Here is a 19,817-nt window from a genome sequence, read left to right as displayed (position 1 = left end):
TTTTTTTTTTTTTTTTTTTTTTTTTTTTTTTTTTTTTTTTTTTTTTTTTTTTTTTTTTTTTTGTATCATCTCCTCATGCGTTGGTGTTGGGGGAAATGGAAAGTTATTATTTGAAAATGAGAACAATAAAATTGACGATCTACCAACAGCCAAGTACACTTTTTCTTAATTAAAATGATTTCAAATTTGATTTTAATTTTTAGAATTTTGATTTAAGAAGAAGAACTAAGGGTTGAGGAGAGCTGATTGAGCCATTACGTCTTGGATGAACAGTGAGAAATTACTGTGAGAAGATCCACCATTTTCCATTGCTTTGGATGCCATTTTACTCAATGCTCTGCTTCTTCTTCTTCTTTCTTCTCCTTCTTCTCCACCATCCATCGCCATTTCAATTGCTTCCTCGATGGCTTCCTTCTTCACCAACACTCCACCTCTTTCCTCTTCCCCCCATCGCACTGCTCCTTCCACCCCTATCCTCACTCCGATCTTCAGTACTTCCACCACCAGCTTCTCATTCAAGAACTGCTCTGCAAATTGAGGCCATGTGATCATCGGCACCCCGCTGCAGATCCCTTCCACCGTCGAGTTCCACCCACAGTGCGTTACGAACCCACCGATTGACGGATGCGAGAGAATCATTAGCTGGGGAGCCCAACCCCTGATGATCAATCCCCTCCCTTTGATTTTCTCCTCGAATCCCTCTTCACTCTTTCCTCTTCCCCCCATCGCACTGCTCCTTCCACCCCTATCCTCACTCCGATCTTCAGTACTTCCACCACCAGCTTCTCATTCAAGAACTGCTCTGCAAATTGAGGCCATGTGATCATCGGCACCCCGCTGCAGATCCCTTCCACCGTCGAGTTCCACCCACAGTGCGTTACGAACCCACCGATTGACGGATGCGAGAGAATCATTAGCTGGGGAGCCCAACCCCTGATGATCAATCCCCTCCCTTTGATTTTCTCCTCGAATCCCTCTTCGGATACCCATTTTTCCAGCTCAGAGCAATTCTCGTCTCTGTTCTTGATAATCCAGATGAACGGACGATTTGAAGATTCTAAGCTCTGCCCAATTTGGATGAGTTGTGAAGGAATCATTCGACATAAGCTTCCGAGACAGATGTAAAGGACTGATCTCGGGATCATAGAATCAAGCCAGTTTAAGCAATGGCTCTGTTTTATGGGTGCTCTGTTTCCCCTGTTGTATTTTTCTGAACTCGTTTTGTTGCAAAGCGAAACCGGCCCAACGCACCACAGTTTCTTGTTAATTTGGCGCTGGTAAATTTCAGAATACCCATCTTCCAGCTCTGTAAAGCTATTTACCACAACCCCATAAGCTTCCTGTTCTGCCTCTCTTATTTTCTCTCGGATATCATCGAAATCAGGGGACTTTACTAAGGATCCAGGGAGTTGGGATTTTGTAATTTCAATCTTATGAGGCAATCGAGGCACCAAAAACGGCTGTTTATCAGAATCAACCGAGGTGTGGGGACTGTAGAGTTGGAGATTGTGTGTGCTCAAGAGTGAGAAGCAGCCAGTGCCATGAAAGATGACCCTTGGGCATCTGAATCTGTGAGCAATTTGTGATGTCCAATACAAATACTTATCCGAAACTATGCAGGTAGGAGGAAGAAGATGATGGTCCAAGAACTGCTCCAATGGCTGCTGAAGCAGAGACAGAGCTTCGTAGAAATTCCTGAGAAGTGCACGAGATGGCAGAGCGTCGAGATTCTCGCAGCCGAGAGGGAGGCCGACTTGGAGGCAAGGGAAGGGGATTTTGAGGAGCGAAATGGGGAGGGCGGATTGCTTAGCCCGAGCGAAGAAGGATTCGAACCTGATGGCATTGAATGGGGTGGTGACGAAGGTGACGAAGATGCCGCGATGCGCGAGGAGAGTGGCGATGTCGGTCATGGGTATCATGTGGCCTTGAGCCATGAGCGGGACTAACACAAAGTGGGGCTGAACCTGAAGCTGGTTTCTGGGGGAACTGGAAGCCATGGATGGACGCCAAACTAACAGGAAATGGGTTTCTTTTGTGGTAGAGTGTCTTGGTTCTATTGTTCTTCATATATATATATATATATATAGCCATAAAAGAAAAGTGATTAAATTATATTTTTTTTAATAAAAAAAGTCCATAAATTTATCATTTATTTATTCAATAACATTATATTATAATTTAACTAAGGGATAATCTTGATTCCAATTGTATAGTTATTTAAATTTTTTATTTTTATATATAGTCTCCATTATTAGTGATTAAATTAATTTGTGTGGATAAAACATAATTTCCATTAAACTTCCCAAGGCAATATCAATCCAATAAGGAAAGATGACAAAAACTAAAAAAAAAAAAGGTTTAATAAAATAAAAATAGAACTTCCACTATTAAAGGTAGAGATAAAAGTGAAGGAAATTTCCAATGGAATTTCCATATCCAAAGTGTATTCATATTTTGTGGCATTTTGGTCTAAAAATAGTTCAAAAGTTAAATGTTACATTAAATGAGATCAAATTNTTTTTTTTTTTTTTTTTTTGTTATTTTCATGCCTTTCATTTTTTTTTTTTCATGTTCTAAAAAAAATTAATAGGGTTATTTTTGTAATTCTAATGATTTTATAATACAAAAACATTATATGTATATATATGTAAAAGGCTTGAACGAGTTATAGATAAAGAAATAATAAGAGAGAAAGCAATAAAGGTGGATCTTTAGATTAGAGAAGATTAATGAGACAAAAAAAAAAAATATGGATAGACTTGCTACAATGATCACCGTATCAAACACGAGAAGAGAAAGATTGAAATGAAATTCCAAGAAATTTCATGTGAAATTATATGAAAATGTCAATTTAAACGTTACACTCCAAATAATATACTATTTTATCCCATTAATACTATTTTATCCCATTAAATTTGTACGTGTATATATTTATTTATCCACAAGTGTCATGCCATGTGACTTGTAACCCACACAAGTATAAATCTACAAAATAACAAAATATATTGAAATACATCTCAAAAATAATAATAATAATAATTAAAATATATAATAAGATGATTCAGACTTCATTAAAGAAAATATTTTTGTTAACATAGAAACTAATAAACATAAACCCTAAAACTAACTAAGGAACGTACTAAGAAAAGACAATTAGATAAAAAAAATAAAAAAAAATAAAAAAATAAAAAAATAGAAAAATAAAAAAATAAAAAAATAAAAAAATAGAAAAATAGAAAAATAGAAAAATAAAAAAATAAAAAAATAGGATGCACCAGCCGGGAATCGAACCCGGGTCTGTACCGTGGCAGGGTACTATTCTACCACTAGACCACTGGTGCTTGTTTTTCAGAAGAGACAGTAACAATAAGATCCTCTAGCCGAGGGGGATGGCATATCATGATCAATGTCGTCACTCCAACGGGTAGCTGGTGCACCACCCTCCCAAATTGGTGGCCTTGCCTTATTCTCATGCATATGTTCATAACCTTATGAACAAGTACTTCTATGTTTAAAAACATTTGTATAATTATTATTTTTACAATATCATATAATTTGTAATTAGGCAGTGGAGAGGAAAGATTTTGAACTTGTTATTTAAAAATAATTAGGAGTTTATGACTTATCTAGTTGAACACGACAAGATGCATAATCATTTTCCTTTTTATTTACTTATTTTATATGGAGTTTAGCAACCGGCTTTATGGTTTGATTTTGATTGGGTAGCTAATTTTATTGTTCTTCCAGTTGGTATACATGTACTACATCAATCCGTTTCGAGACTATACTCAACTGCGAGAGAGACCTACTGGGTCTCAAAATCAACATCATCGAGATCCAATTTCCATGAAAGGAAGCCAAATTGCTAGAAGGGAAAGCAAATCAATACCAGCTTCCATGACTTAGACTTTATAATTCATAATATATTAGGTTATATATTAGGTCTCTAACTGTTATAAAATTGAAAATTGAAAGTACTTCGACCAAAGTTTAGGAATAAAAAATAATTTATAACCTATGAATTATTTATCAAATAAAATGACTTTAAGCCTTTAGTTTATTTATCGAAAAATATAAGGGTATTCGAGCATTGGGTTGAGACACTTTTCAAACCCAACCGGATTGGTCTGATTATGAGTTTATTAATGAGCTCAACCAAAGTTTCAGAAGGCTATTTGGATTACATTAAAAACCATCATTGAATACAATGATAGAGAATCATGGTGATGAAACACAAAACAATGTGTGTATTGAAGAGTTTAGGGATATCCTTCCAAATGAGATAAAAAGAATTCCAACAATCGAACATCAAAACCTTGTCATTTTTAAATTGTCTAGAAACAACACTTTCCTCATAAGTTAGAACTCAAAGAATCACTCACTCTCAAATTTTGCATCCCCAAGTTCAAATGCACAAACAGTATATACATGATTTCAAAGAAAATCATATATACAACTGACCCCGCAGACAAGACACAAAATTACAGTCCAAATTACAAACTTTACAATGGTGATGCCCGGATTGCCACTGAATCCATCCATGTCGTCAAAGGCGTGTGATGATCGTCATCTTGTTCTCGCTGGAAACCTTCAACCTCCAGCGAGCAATCAAGAGTGTTATGTTTGAATGCATCAAGATTTTTAAGATAGCTAATCTATGAGCTAGCTTCTAGCCAAGTCTGCGGGATCAATTCGAGCTGCTCGCCATGATAGCAAATTGGAAGATTTTAATAACAAGCCCAAGGCCGATGAGCAAGTTGCTCTTACAATTGCTTCTCCAGATCGACTCATCTTACCAACCAATAAACCAAAAACCTAATCAAAGTAATAAAATGATTTTCAGATACGACTGTAATGAATCTTAAACGTACTCAGTAGCTGATATTTGGAGAATAACCTGCGTGTAGTGAAGGGACAGAACGTGTGGGTCATCAGTCAGAGCTAGCATACTACTAGAGAAGTAAATAGCGTTTGCCTGAATCATTGGCCAAGGTGCATCGAAAGCCTGCCACATGTCAGAAACTTTCAAAATAAGAACAAAATTGTCATAATAAAAGGTTAAGCAAAAAGACTAAGAATGTAATTTAACCTACCACTACTACTAATAAAATAATGATATAATAATTTTAATATTGAACAAAGAATAATATCAATACGCACACACACATATCTAATATATATATGATAGCATGGTCAAAGATGGTCCAACAAGATAAGTATGGCTGAAGACAGTCAATCCCAAGGGAGGTATCATTGCCAGGAAGAAAATAAATCCCCAATGTCATATTTATCCTGAAGATATGTGGGTCAGAATGAATACCTTTATTGTGGTTGCCAAGTAAGAGTCAACCCTGGAGGGAAGGTACTGAGAAATTTGCTTTGAGAAATCACGGACGAAGTTTTCATAGTCATTTCTGAAATAAGGCAATTAGGCATATTTATAATTCATTGCAGTGTGGAAATAAATAATATTAATATCCATTTCCAAGAGTCGGCAGCCATGTCAAACTTTATTGCTTACCGATGATCTGAATTGAACAAATGCATGTTGAAGAGGATAGGCAGCTCCTCAACTTCTAGTAATGGTGCAATCCGCTTAAAGGTATTCTGTCCCCAATGATAATATCAAATAAAGAAGGATAAGAAACAAAAATAAGTTGTATTTCAAAGGGATAGTAGACGTTAAAATATCAATTGAAAAGATTGTTAACCATTACCCGGCAAGCTTGGCGAACACTAGTATCATCATCATAGACATGCAACACAAGGCGGGGAATAGTTGTATGAACCTGAGGCCAAAATAGTTGCAATTAAATCTAATAGAACAGTCCCCTAAAATACTCCACCAAAATATTTACACACAATAAATGTGATCGACTCCCGTTACACTAAGAGATGAATTATAAAGAGTAATTCGTGAAATCTAGAATACAGATTTTTGCAATGTGAATGGCTCACACGAGTTATACCATAGAGAAAATGGTCATGTGAGAGATGCAAAACAAAGATCGATTTTTTTCTTCTGTATCAAATGGGATGAAGTACGATATTCAAATAGAGGAAAGTGGTTCCTCAAGTATACAGGATTTCTGCATGAAGACAATGCAAGAAAATGCAATTCTAAGAAAACCTATTAGCCACACGAACTCCTTTTTCTCCCACGCCCGTTACCTACATGCCCCATTTATCCCTCATTCCGCCATTAATTAATATTGTAGTCCCAAGCAAGATGCCTACTCTCCAAACTTCTCCAGCATGAACAATGACCTATCACATCCTCTCCCTGTAACCTCTGTCTCATATTTTCCATTAAGTCAAATCACCATTACATATTAGCCCCAACCGAAGTAAGAATATCAAGTCCATAAATATACGAGGAAGCTGATATTTATTTAAACCAAGCCATGGCATATACATTAACTCTGTAAGAGTCCATGATCCTTATAAATCACATATGAAAAAAACAATAAAATAAGTGGAACAAATTCGTTCCAAAGAGATAAAGAAACCACAAGTAACCTGGGTGGAAAATAAGACAGAAAAAAAAAGAGAAGCATAAAGGAAGTCATCAAAAGATAAGTAGACAGAGATGACCGAGTGAATTGAGGGATGCTACACCATAAGTAGAAAAATGACAGGAAGTCTTCTTGAGGTTCAAAACATAAAAATAAAAAATAAAAAAAGTAAAGGGAAAAGCATGTGATTGTTATCTCAAAATTTTAGTGGGTAATTGTGGTAGGGACAACCTGCTCAAGAAACGCCTCATGTTGCTGCCCAACTCCGAAGTTACTTAATACTCCAAATGCAGCAAAGGCATTAGCTCGTATAACCATATTCATGCAGCTCTGTCGCATACAACTCGGATTAGTTAGTTTGCTTTTACAAATTCTTGCGATAAAATTATAGGTGCACTTTTCCTTAAATCTTTCTTTCTTTCTCTCTNGGGGGGGGGGGGGGGACCTCAGTCAGTTGAACAGAATAGTGGGATACATATAGCTGATTCTCATGTAACTATCCCTATTCATACGTCCTACAAAGGGATCATTACTTTTTTTAATAAGATCACATAAATTACTAATCAATACAAAAAAAAGAAAAAAGAAGATCAGATTTATTCCATCATTCAGGACTTTTTAGCATAAGAATAGTGCTGAAGAAGAATTTAGGGTGTTAGCCCATAGTAGTTGTGAGGGTATATGGATAAGAAGAATAATGAAAGAATTAAAATTCTCTTAGATGACGCCATGCACATTTATTGTGACAACAAGGCAACAATTTCCATTGTCCAATCCAGTCCTTCATGATAGGACAAAACATATTGAGGTACTTCATAAAGGAGAAGATCGATGCAGGAGTAATATGCATTCACGGCCTTCCTTATTCTTCCTTATTTGTAATGAGTGTTTCTTCTATTTAAAAGAACTTAATTCTTCTCCAGGAAATAAGACGGAAAATATTGTTTTCAGCAGTTATATAGACTAAATGAGTAAGGAATGCAGGAACACACTTGGAGATGGCGGAGCCGCACAGAGACATTTAGCAGAATGGGTTCCACTGCATCGTTGGGAGATGCTTCAAGTATCTAAAACAAGTAAATGGAGTTGATAAATACACAGACCATAATTTAGAAAATAAGCAAAACAGATTCGATGTTAAATTGAAAAGGAGGAACTAACCATAAGTAAGCACGACAGTGCTGTTGATTGCACAGATTCATCAACATCATCCAATAAAGCTAATATTACACCCAGAACTTGAGCTGTATACTGCATAATTTGAATAACTGGTATCTGTAATTTCAAAGTTTAGAAAAAAGTCAGCTATTCAAATTTGTACAAGACAAGACTGCTAATGGATTAAAATGACAGCAGCAACAATTATATTTACGACAGGATAATTGTGATGATAAAGATTGTAAATTTGTGTAGATTACAGTTGCATTTACATTAAAAATATTAATCATTTGTCTCTTAATTAATTTTAGAGATCAAATTTCCATTTAAAATAACTTTCCTTGGCTGAGAAAATTTCTCTTGTATTAAATTTACCCATTATTGGGTTGGAATAATACACAGATATATCTCTCCAAAATGGATATTCGGTTCAAAATTGGAACCCAAAGAGACACTATCTTAAAGGGGCATGTTGAGGATCACCCATCGAGAAGATGAAGAGACTACAAAGTCTTTATAAGATACATGGGCTACTCATCTCATTGCCAAATAGTTTTGAGATGGAACCCCATGTTTATATAATATGATAAATAAAGTAATTATGACAACCAGATATATGTAAATTATTGTATTGTAGCGCATAAACTTGTATGAGAAAAATCAGTAAACTATTCGTGTAGAGCCAGATTCGTATGTTCCAACAGTGTAACAAAACTCAACTTTTATATCAAAGGGGCAACTAATAGAGGCATGACATCTCACATTAAGATATTGGACGTCAATTTCACTTTCTATAACTGATCCATGGAGGAAGTAACTATAAGGAAAATTGAATACCTGTACAAGTCCTCTTAAGCACAAACGTCTAACAGTTGGAGACTCATCAGATACATTTCGACAAAACACCTCAACAATTTGTTCTAACAGGGAGCCAATATGTCCACTACAATATCAATAGCATTTGTGAGTTAAAGTCAGCGTCAGTTTAGAATAAAATTACTTGATGACTCAAAAAAGACAACAATTATATTGATTTCTACTTTTCAGACCTTTTACAAATTTCTAAGCTCAAAATGTGGGAGAGTACTGAAATATCATACGCCATTTTGTTTGTTTATTTGTTGATAGCTTAGATGTAAAATATTATAATATCGTTTTTGTAACTTTGTTTCCCAACAAGTACCAGTCCTAGCTCTTCAAGTCGAAAAAAATTTAATTAGGGCAATATGTGGGGTAAAATATAGAAAAATGTCTTTGTTCATAAAAACAGTGCTTATAGCAGCTTAAAATTGTGTTTAACCAATAAACATTTCAGCATTTTCACTTTACGTACAAGCACTGCTTGTCATTTTTTTAGTTAGTTCACCTTTGAGAGATTCAAAGAAATAAAAGCAAAAACAAACATTAAACGATACTATAGTACATAAAGTGAATAAAAGAAATCCAACAAAAGAAAGCAACCAAGGAATCGGATCATTCTCCTAATACCTGTACCGGACAAACTCAGATAATGCAGCAATAGCAGCTTCTCGTTGATATCTTTGATGTTCATCCACTGATTTACTCAGTATGGAGCATATATGTTGGACCTGAAAGATTAACCATAAGATTTGATTTCAACTATGTGACATATTACTACGCAAAAGCATGCCAGAAGAAAACCCTGTAAAGTTCTTGTGTGGGAATTAATGCGAATGATTTCATAAATACCATATAAATGTGATGATCAATGTATACTCTTTCTAGACAATTATTATTTTTTATTTGGGTCCAAAAAGACAGTTTAGTACATCTGAAGTAATACGAGACTAGCAAGACACTGCTTGCAAGTAACCTCAAGCATCTGAGCTAAAATCCATATGTCCTTAGTAGTATTTACATTTCATGTTGTGGAAAAGAAGGGACTTTATATGCATCCTTTTTAACAAGAAACAGATCCTTCTCATATTCTTTACACTGTCCCAACGGAAAATTCTCAATTTCTTACCAGAGAGAAGGAAAAAAGTTGCAAAAAGGCACCCCGACGAAGGAAACCCCAAAATACTACAAAACGGCACCCCAGCAAGAATTCATTATATTAGAAGAGTAATTGCTAATTTCTTTAGAATAAACACATCAAGTATCTGCACTATATGTTCCAGTCTCTAATCACTCATCTTAATTAACATTTTTACCTCAAAATTTTGTTGGTTAATCTCTGTCCAAATGCCCCCAGAATTGCTTTGTATACATTAATCCATAATAATTTAGCTCTCATTCTCAACTAGTGACCACATAGCATGCTGAAAATATTATTTTTAACAGCTAATTTCTACATTTTACAACTGTAGGAACAGTGTAGAAGGAAATGCTGAAAATTTCCAGTGGAGAACGTAGGTATTAATCGGGATGAATTGATATAAAGGATTCTATAACAAGAATTAATAGGTCAATTTTCAAGTTTGACGGGAACTAAGCAGGCATGTAAACAATTCTTTGATATTTGTCCGACATTTTGGTGAGTTTTGGTGAATATGAGAACTCTTCCTCCCTTGGTTCAGGCTCACAAGAGAGTGGTGATGGATTGTGACTAAATAAAATAGTCAATGCTAAATATGATCCCTTGAAGGAAGCACTGACAATTACGAGGCTTTTAATCAGTAATACCACTCCAAAGCAATACTGTTTACCTCCAGAAAAAAGATAGATTGAGGTCAAGCCACAAAGTCTTCTTTGGACCATGAAAAGGATGTCCGACAAAAACCAATGCAAGGAGATAAAAAATGTTGTTAAGGAACGTCATTGACCAACCAAAAGCTTCCAATAAAAATAACCAATAACGGGAAACAAATGGGCAAAGCCCAAAAAGTTGCCCATGATACTCAGCATTAGTCGCAAGAATGATGCACCAACTAGGGGATAGGTTGAGGTAAGACATTCTCCATTGAAGCCGATCTGGTATATTAATGACCCCAGGATTTTTTAATTATCTTCGGATAAGAATCCTTCCACATCACGGAGTATAGGTCCTTTATCAAAGGATTGGCAGTGTCCACCAGGCCTTCCATACGAGATTTAACCGTATACATACTAGAAGAATCAAGAGGACATAACCGTGTGCCACGAGTATTCCCGCAAATTGATAAGGACAGAAGGTGTGATAGGTTATCCATTCAATTGTTTCTAAATCATTTAAAGAAGGCACAAAACCCAGGTTTCTGTTTCCAAAACCCAAACATCCACCACAGAGCTGTCTGGTTGAGTTGTGAGGCGATACAAACATGGAAAAACAGTCACTATAAGTGAACAGCTTAACCAAGAGCCTTTTTAGAAAGTTAAAGAATTTCCATTACCAAGACAAAGATGAGCACGACTAACAACTAGGTCTAATGTACAACAAATAAATCTCCAAGGAGACTTTAAAGAACCAGCCTGTATGGGTCGAGGCCAATGACTCCCAATCTCAGCATCATAGTATTAACATCAGTAAGTTTATGTCATATTTTCCTCATGGAGAAACGCCATATCCTTTTTCCAATAAGGCAGAATTCCGATGTTGAAAGTTTCCAATGTCAAGACCTTCCCCATCAATTTCGGAAGCTGTGGTCTCCCCATTAACATCATGCATTCCCCCATCATCTCTAGAACCTTCCCAAAAGAAATCCCGAATAATTTTAGCCATAATCTTAATAACTTTTGTAGGGACTTTAAACAAAGACAAGTATTATGTCAGCAAACTAGTGAGGTTGACCTGGATAAGGGTATGTCTACCACCTTTTGAAATGCATGCATACTTCCAATTATGAAGTGTGTGTTGCATCTTCTAAATAGCAGGCTGCCAAAACGACAAAGATTTTGAGTTCCCTCCCAAAGGGAATTCAAGATAACTAGATGGCCAGAAACCTTGTTTGCATCCAAAGTATGTTAACATTCAATCCATTTATGAATCCTCAACGTGAATCTCCAACAGTTCACTCTTAGAGAGATTAACGTTGAAACCAGAAGTCCAATCAAGAATTTTAACAATTTCAATGAGATGTTCTAATGCAGTCTGGTTAGAAATCGAAAATAAAAGGGTGTCGTCGGAAAATTGTAAGTGATTCAAACAAAATAATGATGCACCAATGGGATGGGTTGCAATGAAACCCAATCTAGCACCTTGGGCCTAGAGTCTACTAAATATCAGGATACAATACGAATAGAAGAGAATAATTCTATTTCATATTCACAATATCTAGTCTACCTTAAGTGAAGAACGACCTAACAGATAAAAGTTGAAAATCTTAAACATATAACCACATTCTAATTACAGCTAATAAATATAATAAAATGAGTATTAAAGCATAAACCAACAAATTGCCTAGCTGTTTTCCAAAAAAGAATACTAAAAAAATACTAAAAACAAGATCTTAGCTGTCATTCTACACGTGTACCTCTTTTGGCCTCTTTATTGAGATGCAACCTGCAAGGTCCCCAATAAGATTTATCCACCTCTCATTTTCATTCAGCTCTCCATCTCTAGCTAAGATCTACAAATGAAAAATTTTCATTAGATCTTCTTACAATACAGGAGGGACAGGATGCTAATAGATTGTCCACCTTTCCCATTTCTAGATCTCCCACACATTCACAAAATGCCTGGAATGCTGTGAGAAGAGCCCTGCAAAAGTAGAGGAAAACAAATGAAATTATGATTTCCTGTCAATCAGAAACTTCAATGCAGTCAATAAATGAAAAGAAAGAGTACACAGTTAGCATGGTTGCCAATGACCTCAAACTCTAGGAAAAAAAATGATGTCTTGCCATTATTCTTCCAACTAATTGAAGTACAGAAAAAAAAACAAACGTGGACAAGATCTGAAATGTTTTGGAGTGAAACTACCATCACAATACCACACATTGATATGGCACCTAGATTCCTCTAAATACTTGCTTATATTTATCTACTTGTATTTCCAATGTTTTACCCATTCCATAAAATACCACTCTTCTTCTTTAGTATGGTTTCTATCATTCCTGGAACATCTTTGATACATCACCCCAATTCACTCTTGGACCTAACTGCCTTCCACGTTAATCCGGAGTCTTCAAACAATGTGTAATTGGGTTATGAATATGTGAAAATAAATCAGAACTGCATGGAGTACGTAATGTTAGTGAACAAAGTGGACAGGCTTTAGGCTTCATTTAAAAAATATTTGTAGCTACCTTAGTTGTTCGGGCTGGCCTAAGCTTGCTTGACGATGGCAACTTCCCAGCTGGAGAATAAGTTTGGCAAGAACTAAAGCATAGTTCTGTTCAACGGCTTTCTTTCCAACTTTACCACCTCCTCTACTCCCGGAGAAAAAAACAATAAATTATGCAATTGGAATAAGAGATAAATTCGACGGGCTCAGTTATTATTCCACTGACCTGAAAAAGGCAGTTAATGAAACAATAGCGGCCTGAGAAATATCATTCTCTATATGATCTGGCCCATGGCTAGAAAATTCTGCTCTCTCTTGACTGAGGGGAATTTGGTTGAGGACAGATAGCACATGCTCCAGAAAAGAAAACGAAAGTACTGTGTGCTGAGAGAATACCTGTAAGACAATAATTTAATATGCATAGGTTTTTATCTTCGGAGATAGTTTCAAATCTTCTGCCAAATCAGAGAAAATAATACGTGGACTACATGAGGCATTGTTGCAAGTCTAAATATTCTTGCTACTTTTCATTTAATTTTGAGAACGGTACACATGTCTCCTATAATTTAGGATCATTCCTTCAACAGGTATCGATGACAATGTAATTTTGTTAGTCAACATGAATACATATAGCTTCTTTTTCTTTTTTCTTTTTTTCTTATATTATTTTCAAGAAGCAACATACATAGTGCATTGAACCAGAGGAATATCAGTAATTAGAATAGAAGTCTAAAAGTCCACTAAGGCTTTAAATAAGGACAATACTAATACAATATTTAAAGTATGGGTCCCCTAGGACGTTCTTGAAAGATGAGCACTACCTCACTTATCACCACCTAAATTTGCTTAAATTTCATGGGTCAAGTGTCAACAAGATAAGTCTAAAATCCTCAGAGAAGTAAAAAGCAGAGTAATGTAAGTTCCAGAGCAAACCAGTAGAACATTCTAAAAAGAGAAAACCAAATAGAGCTCACATAGAATGCATCTGGAATTGTCCAGCCACCACGGAGCCTAGATATATCTTTTGTGACTATATCTCTTCCAGCAGTAGCCAACACTTCATCAAAGACAATCTTTGGACTTGTATTCTCAGCTAAAGAAGAAATCTAGTTGGGGTTAAGGATATTCTATACAAGGGAAAAATGAATAAAAGTACTTAGAAAAGTGATCAATGCGTGAAAATAGATATAGCCCAAAGAACACACATATAAACAGTGAGAAATTACACAGCAATTTGGTTGAGGAAGGTAAGGTAAAAATATTAATCTTTTAATGTTTGGTTTCAAATTGTTTGTTTGTTAATTGTTAGTTATTGATTGTTTCTTTTGTTGGGTATAGTTAATAGTTGGTTTAAGAAGTTGTTTGATTAGTTTGTTAGTTTGTTTAGCAGTTGCAACTACGTCATTTCATATTGTTAGTAATTAATTTGACATCTCTTATAAGTAGAGAGCAGACTATTTTAAGCTCGCTAGCTTTTAGAAATCTTTAAAAGCTTTAGATGCATAGTTGTATCATGTATATATAATGGATCTTATTCTCAAATGCATTAAACATATTGTAGTTGTCGTGTCCTTGTAGTAGTTCCATCACATAGGCATTCACTCCCACCCCTCTGACTATCTTGGAAGGTTCAACTTTACATGTGTTACATCATTGTAATCTTACTCTCATTATTTTGGAGCTCCATGTATGCCACTGCATACTTAATTTTAGTGTATAGAATGAGAAGAGTTATTCTCCCTTACTTGGTCTCACGTTAACAATATACTCCATCTGGATTCTATCGTTTCATAAATGTACTAAAACAAGATCCCTTACTTGTCCAACCTCCTATGCCCCTATTAGATGCTGTCGCATATCTACCAGTTCAATGACTTCAATCCCTAGATATTAGATAACATTAAAATATAAATAAATTCTTAAATACTATATAACAATAAAGCTTATTTATTTAATGGGATTACACGAGTGTCTCCTAACTTAAGGATAGGAATTACACCAATATAATTAGGTCATTCCTTCCACATAAACAATTTCAGACAGAGATTTAATAGTCAAACTTCATATTATTGACGCTAATTAAGCTTGTAGTATGCATAGATCCCATTGTTTCGGCCTATTGCTACTCAAACAACAAATCAAGTTACCTAGAACAAAGTTAGATGCTTTAGTTTGTCCATCATTTTAGGAGGTAGCTAGCTAGTAGGTGCAACTTTTTGGATTTGTGACAAATTTCTTCCATAGGCTTCACCAAAAAACAAATTCGAAACTTGGAATCTATGGTTGCTAGTTTTGAGAATTCCATGTAAATTGACAAATCTTTGAAGATGAAGCTAGCGCAATGAATATTACCTGTCATCCTAAACAGGAAACAATGCCTCATTTTTACTAAAATGGTAAAAGTACACGCTACACCAGAAATAGGTAAACATTAACTTGTTCTTTGTTTTTTTTTTATATAAAGAAAAGGATACTGCTCCAAGAGTTTCCAGTCGTATATGCTTCTCAGTAACATGAACCACTGCAGAGAGTAATGCTTGGGTTGACCTAAACAATAGCATATCATATAAAGATATTCATAAGAAATATTCATGAAAAATGGTTTTCAATTCCTTTCCTAATATTTGAAATATATCACAAGTTTTTATTATGTAAAACCTTGCAATCTCCATCTCACTTAGCTCATTTCCTCTCTTGGTGACGAACTCAATGACAGCTTGAATGGCCCCTTCAGAGGACTGCTTGATCTTATCACATATTGCCCCTGAACAGCCATGTAAGGTAGCAACAAGCTGCAGGACATGAATGAAAAATAAATTTGAAATTTAGGCGATGAACAACAATCACATACAAAATACCGCTTACCTCGTCCTTTGTCAACAAAATGCAGACAGAGGAAACAATTCTGTTGAAAACCTCAGAGGGATCAATAGATGTATCCTATATGGAAAAACAAACCTTGTCATCCAAACATCATTCTGTAAAGATGGTCCAATTAGGCCAAATAAATAACATGAACGAAACATCTTTGGGTAGAGGCATTATGACAAACATACACTCCTTAAGATGGCTATAACATCCTCTAAAGATGACAAAGCAGTGTAGGATTGTTCTATATCTTCACCAAATTTAGAAGCTGCTGGCCTAGGCAGTGCAAGAGAGATGCTGAAGAGTTGATCCAAGATCTATAAAAAAGAAATATATAAATAAAGGAAAAAAAAAAGAAAAAAAAAAGTAGAAGGCAGAAACAAAACTTATATAGTTGCATCATATCCGTGGGAATGTTAGAAAAAAAAATAGCAACCAAAAAAAAGATCCAGCTATTATTACCTGAGCAGAAATTTTTCTAACTTCAGAGTATGAGTCTGCACAACGTGGAAGATAAGTAATAACCCTTTCTCCTAAACACAAGGCTTCGCGACTAGGTAACATAAATGCTGCTATCAATTTGGTAAAAAGAAAAGGTGAAGAACTGTAGAAATGTGAAAATAAAAAGAGGCAGACAGCGAGAAAGAAGAAGTAACTTTGAAATATAATGCTAGGATAAACTTTACATGGTAGCTTGGGACCAATTCCTTGCATACTCCGATCAATTTGCCGGTTGTGTGTGCAAATCCCATGGCACCCTAATGCACAATATCCACTAATGCAAACCATTCGAAACTTGACAAGCATCTCATGCACTGCAAGGCAGCCCCTTCTCCTTTGACATTCCACTGGTGATGAAACATATGGATCAATTTGTCTCAGAATATGCAAGAGCTGCTCTGCACGACTTCGACCATCTTCTCCACTAGTTCGTCAGATAGATAAGCAATTCAAACTAATCAAGTTTCAGGTGATATTTAGGCAACAGGCCAAACAAAAAATTAATAAGATGTATTTGAACAAAATGAATATATAGCAGACATAACCATCCTCTAGTAAAATTGGAAGAGCAGGGAGGTAAGAGAAGGATAGCATAGAGAAAAAAAAAACGTTATAGCAGGGTGGGCTTTTTAAAACAGATTTGAAGGCTACTATAAAACAACCTCATTTATTACTTCATTGCCCTTTCTCTTGTCATTGTTGGAATGCTTTATTCTCTCAACTCAACATGAGTCCGATCTTGGGGAGGATTCAAGGTAAAATATTCTACATATTCTTTGTTGTCTGATACTTCCCAGAAAGGCTAATATCATGATTAATGCTTCTAAGGCTATTTTCTCGGATATTTGGTTGGAAAGAAATCAAAGTAATTTTTATGACAAACCTCTGGAATGAATTAATCATTTTTAATTAATCAAGACCAAAGTTCCTGGTGGTGATNTTTTTTTTTTTTTTTTTTTTTTTCTTTTTTGCAAGGGTTGAAGCTTTTAGCCATTTATGTCTTTGTTCTTTTTTGCTATTTCTGTACCTTTTCCATACTAAGACTACTGTTTGTAGCCTATGGATGATTATATTTCATTTCCACTTTCATCAATCTATGAAATCTTGTTTCTTGTTTAAAAAATAATAATAATACAACACGTAAGAAACTTCACAATAAAGCAACAACATATCTGCTTAAGTCAAATTCAAAACTTATAAGGGAGGCATCGTTGACTTTATATAAGGGACAAAGAGATGGTTTATTTAACAGATAAAAAATCAAAAGAAACATATGAAATTCAAAAGTTAAATACCTTGTTAGAAGGATTGTACATAGAAGAGTAATAAGATTGTCAATAAGAGGATTGACTACATCCACTGGTTCACTTGCTAAAGTAAAGAATCCTAAGGTGGCCTGAAAAAAAATCAGATATCCACAAGGACTCAATCATCAAAATGAAAATTTCATACCAATTCTAGTAGAAAGTGACAATAAATATTACCTTCATTATAAGATTCCTAGTTTCAATAGTCAGTTTAGGTTCAAGAGAAACCAATGTAGTGCACGCACTTAAAGCAAGAGCCTAGAAAACATACATTTGATCAGTGGAAATACAAATCAAATATAAATTGGCCACAAAGATTCTTCATAACAACACCTGAGTGCGCAGAAGTTCAAGATTAGAATCAGCAAATCCACCATTATCGTCTCTACCCATTAATGTCAATATGTAATCAAGCAACTGATCCCTTCTCTTCAGAGGAAAAGTTGACCCATTTTCAGCAGCATTAATGACAGCGCGGCCTATATAAAGTAAAGATCAACACTCCCTTCATTTCAACATCATAGAACCTTCAAAGTAGAGGCCCAGTATCTACAATGTTCTCTTACTTTAATTTCAACAGAGGAAAATCATTAAGAGAAGACAACAATCACCACCAGAAGCAATTATAACACAACAAATTTTGGACTTGATTTTTCTTGCTCTAACTCCCATTTATTCTTGTAATTATAACACAACAAGTAGAGGCCCAGTATCTACAATGTTCTCTTACTGATCCCTTCTCTTCAGAGGAAAATTTGTCTTGCTCTAACTCCCAGTTTATTCTTGTATTGTAATGTAGGTTGTGACCATATACATTTCTATCTCCTATAATTTTAACTAAGAGAAATAATAAGAGATGACAGTAATGCTGTCAATATGTAATTCATTATGGATTAATGCTGTCAAATCCATAACTTCAGGCATTTAGTTTGAAAGGGATTAAAAGAAAAATTAAGACAGACAGAGTATGGATGGAGCGTTTTGATTAAGCCATTTTCAAAGCTTCACATTTGTGCTTTCTTTCTAAATTGTTTAATCGTAATTTTACTAGTAATATTTGTATGAATCAATAGTCTTTCAATTTTTATCTTAGCTTCTTGTATTTTTTACTTCACTTTTCTTCTTTATCACTCCTTATAGGAGTTTGTTTCCTACAAACTTTTCCTATCTTTTCATTAGATCAATGAGAACATTGAAAAGTTCATATCTTGTTAAAACCAAAAAAAGGGAAATTTTTTTTAAAGATTCTCCATCTCACCCAAGTTTCCTTACTTCCCTACCGAGTTGAGCATGGAACAACATATAGGCACCACCATACACTTCAGAAGTATTATAAGTAGATCCTTCAAATATATTTATTAGGCAGGCAATGTATGCGTTTTCTTATTCCTATCTTGGCTACTATTTCCTTTCTTAGAATATAAAGATGTACACCAATAAATCGTAAATAAAAAAGCCAATTGTAGATAGGCTGCAATAAGCTAGTCTTAAACTTCTATTCTTTCTAAAGATTCATTGGCAGTCAAAATCAAATGTACTTCGATACGGAAGAATACTCTCTGGATCTTTCAAAAAGTATGTTTCAACTTTACCAAAAAAGATAGATTGTATTTGGTAAAAACTTGAAATGATGTCAGATGTGGTATAAAATATTCAAACCTAATAAATCAATTGCAGTGATGACGGCTTGTTTTGCTGTAGGATGGTGGACATTAAGAAGCCGTGATAGCATATTTGTACCCTGTTATATAAATAATAAAACATACATTAGGAAATATGTAACCTCAAAACTCATAGCAGAAAGATGATTAGGTAAGAAACATCAAAATTCAATAACAAGGTAACCAAGCAAGCACACATCCCAATCTTGCAAGATTGTAAGTTTTACAGTTTTGGAGGATATGAGCTCCTCTCTCAAACAAAATCTAATGAAGCACACATCCCAATGTTGGAGGATATGAGCAAGGCTATAATTAAGAGATGTTCAAATCCCTTTTCTTTTTTTTCTTTTTTTNTTTTTTTTTTTTTTTTTTTTTTTTTTGGGGGGGGGGGGGTGTCCTTTGTATATACATGGTATATCGAACATTACATTTTGGGAGTCATGCTGTACGAAAACAACACCCACTGTCAGATGAGAATAAATCTTCATAAACTTAGACAGTTGATTGTACTTTCATTTCTTCCATTTTACTGCAAGTATAAAATATTCAAACACATACTGGATTTTTTTGCCTCATGCATCATTGTTCAGTTCTAAAGACCTTTTGTGTTTATTCGGATTACTGCAGAATTGCATCAAACAA

At 35.0% G+C, this 19,817-nt stretch overlaps 2 protein-coding genes and 1 non-coding gene across 6 annotated transcripts in view; all 3 read right to left on the bottom strand.

Moving 5' to 3' along the window:
• Positions 1-142: 142 nt before the first annotated feature.
• On the bottom strand, positions 143-2,017 carry LOC111804337 (UDP-glycosyltransferase 73D1-like). Its single transcript, XM_023689098.1, has 2 exons — positions 820-2,017; positions 143-544 (listed from the first exon to the last, which is right to left on the bottom strand). Exons 1-2 carry the CDS (start codon positions 1,995-1,997, stop codon positions 226-228), a joined length of 1,497 nt encoding a protein of 498 aa, XP_023544866.1. The 5' UTR covers positions 1,998-2,017; the 3' UTR covers positions 143-225.
• A 1,253-nt stretch (positions 2,018-3,270) lies between these two features.
• On the bottom strand, positions 3,271-3,341 carry TRNAG-GCC. The gene has a single exon. It is a non-coding gene; the product is annotated as a tRNA-Gly (tRNA).
• A 917-nt stretch (positions 3,342-4,258) lies between these two features.
• LOC111803478 (protein SHOOT GRAVITROPISM 6) overlaps positions 4,259-19,817 on the bottom strand; it is a 29,585-nt gene continuing 14,026 nt past the window's right edge. For 2 of the 4 annotated variants that reach the window (XM_023687898.1, XM_023687901.1), the window contains 25 exons: positions 19,174-19,255; positions 17,848-17,993; positions 17,692-17,772; positions 17,503-17,603; positions 16,393-16,631; positions 16,169-16,278; positions 15,895-16,023; positions 15,704-15,778; positions 15,497-15,630; positions 15,313-15,385; positions 13,813-13,944; positions 13,065-13,234; positions 12,861-12,983; positions 12,252-12,312; positions 12,086-12,181; positions 9,162-9,262; positions 8,511-8,616; positions 7,677-7,790; positions 7,508-7,582; positions 6,747-6,845; positions 5,718-5,789; positions 5,522-5,607; positions 5,321-5,414; positions 4,898-5,005; positions 4,259-4,815 (listed from right to left, as the gene is read on the bottom strand). In XM_023687898.1, the coding sequence (XP_023543666.1) occupies positions 4,663-4,815; positions 4,898-5,005; positions 5,321-5,414; positions 5,522-5,607; positions 5,718-5,789; positions 6,747-6,845; positions 7,508-7,582; positions 7,677-7,790; positions 8,511-8,616; positions 9,162-9,262; positions 12,086-12,181; positions 12,252-12,312; positions 12,861-12,983; positions 13,065-13,234; positions 13,813-13,944; positions 15,313-15,385; positions 15,497-15,630; positions 15,704-15,778; positions 15,895-16,023; positions 16,169-16,278; positions 16,393-16,631; positions 17,503-17,603; positions 17,692-17,772; positions 17,848-17,993; positions 19,174-19,255 (2,760 nt within the window). In that variant the 3' untranslated portion in view covers positions 4,259-4,662. The remainder of the gene's footprint in view (positions 4,816-4,897; positions 5,006-5,320; positions 5,415-5,521; positions 5,608-5,717; positions 5,790-6,746; positions 6,846-7,507; positions 7,583-7,676; positions 7,791-8,510; positions 8,617-9,161; positions 9,263-12,085; positions 12,182-12,251; positions 12,313-12,860; positions 12,984-13,064; positions 13,235-13,812; positions 13,945-15,312; positions 15,386-15,496; positions 15,631-15,703; positions 15,779-15,894; positions 16,024-16,168; positions 16,279-16,392; positions 16,632-17,502; positions 17,604-17,691; positions 17,773-17,847; positions 17,994-19,173; positions 19,256-19,817) is intronic. The other 2 variants (XM_023687899.1, XM_023687900.1) reach the window with 2 other exon arrangements.

Source organism: Cucurbita pepo, chromosome LG10 (genome assembly GCF_002806865.2).
Source record: "Cucurbita pepo subsp. pepo cultivar mu-cu-16 chromosome LG10, ASM280686v2, whole genome shotgun sequence".
Taxonomy (NCBI): Eukaryota; Viridiplantae; Streptophyta; class Magnoliopsida; order Cucurbitales; family Cucurbitaceae; genus Cucurbita; species Cucurbita pepo.
This window is presented reverse-complemented; position numbering and strand designations above follow the sequence as displayed.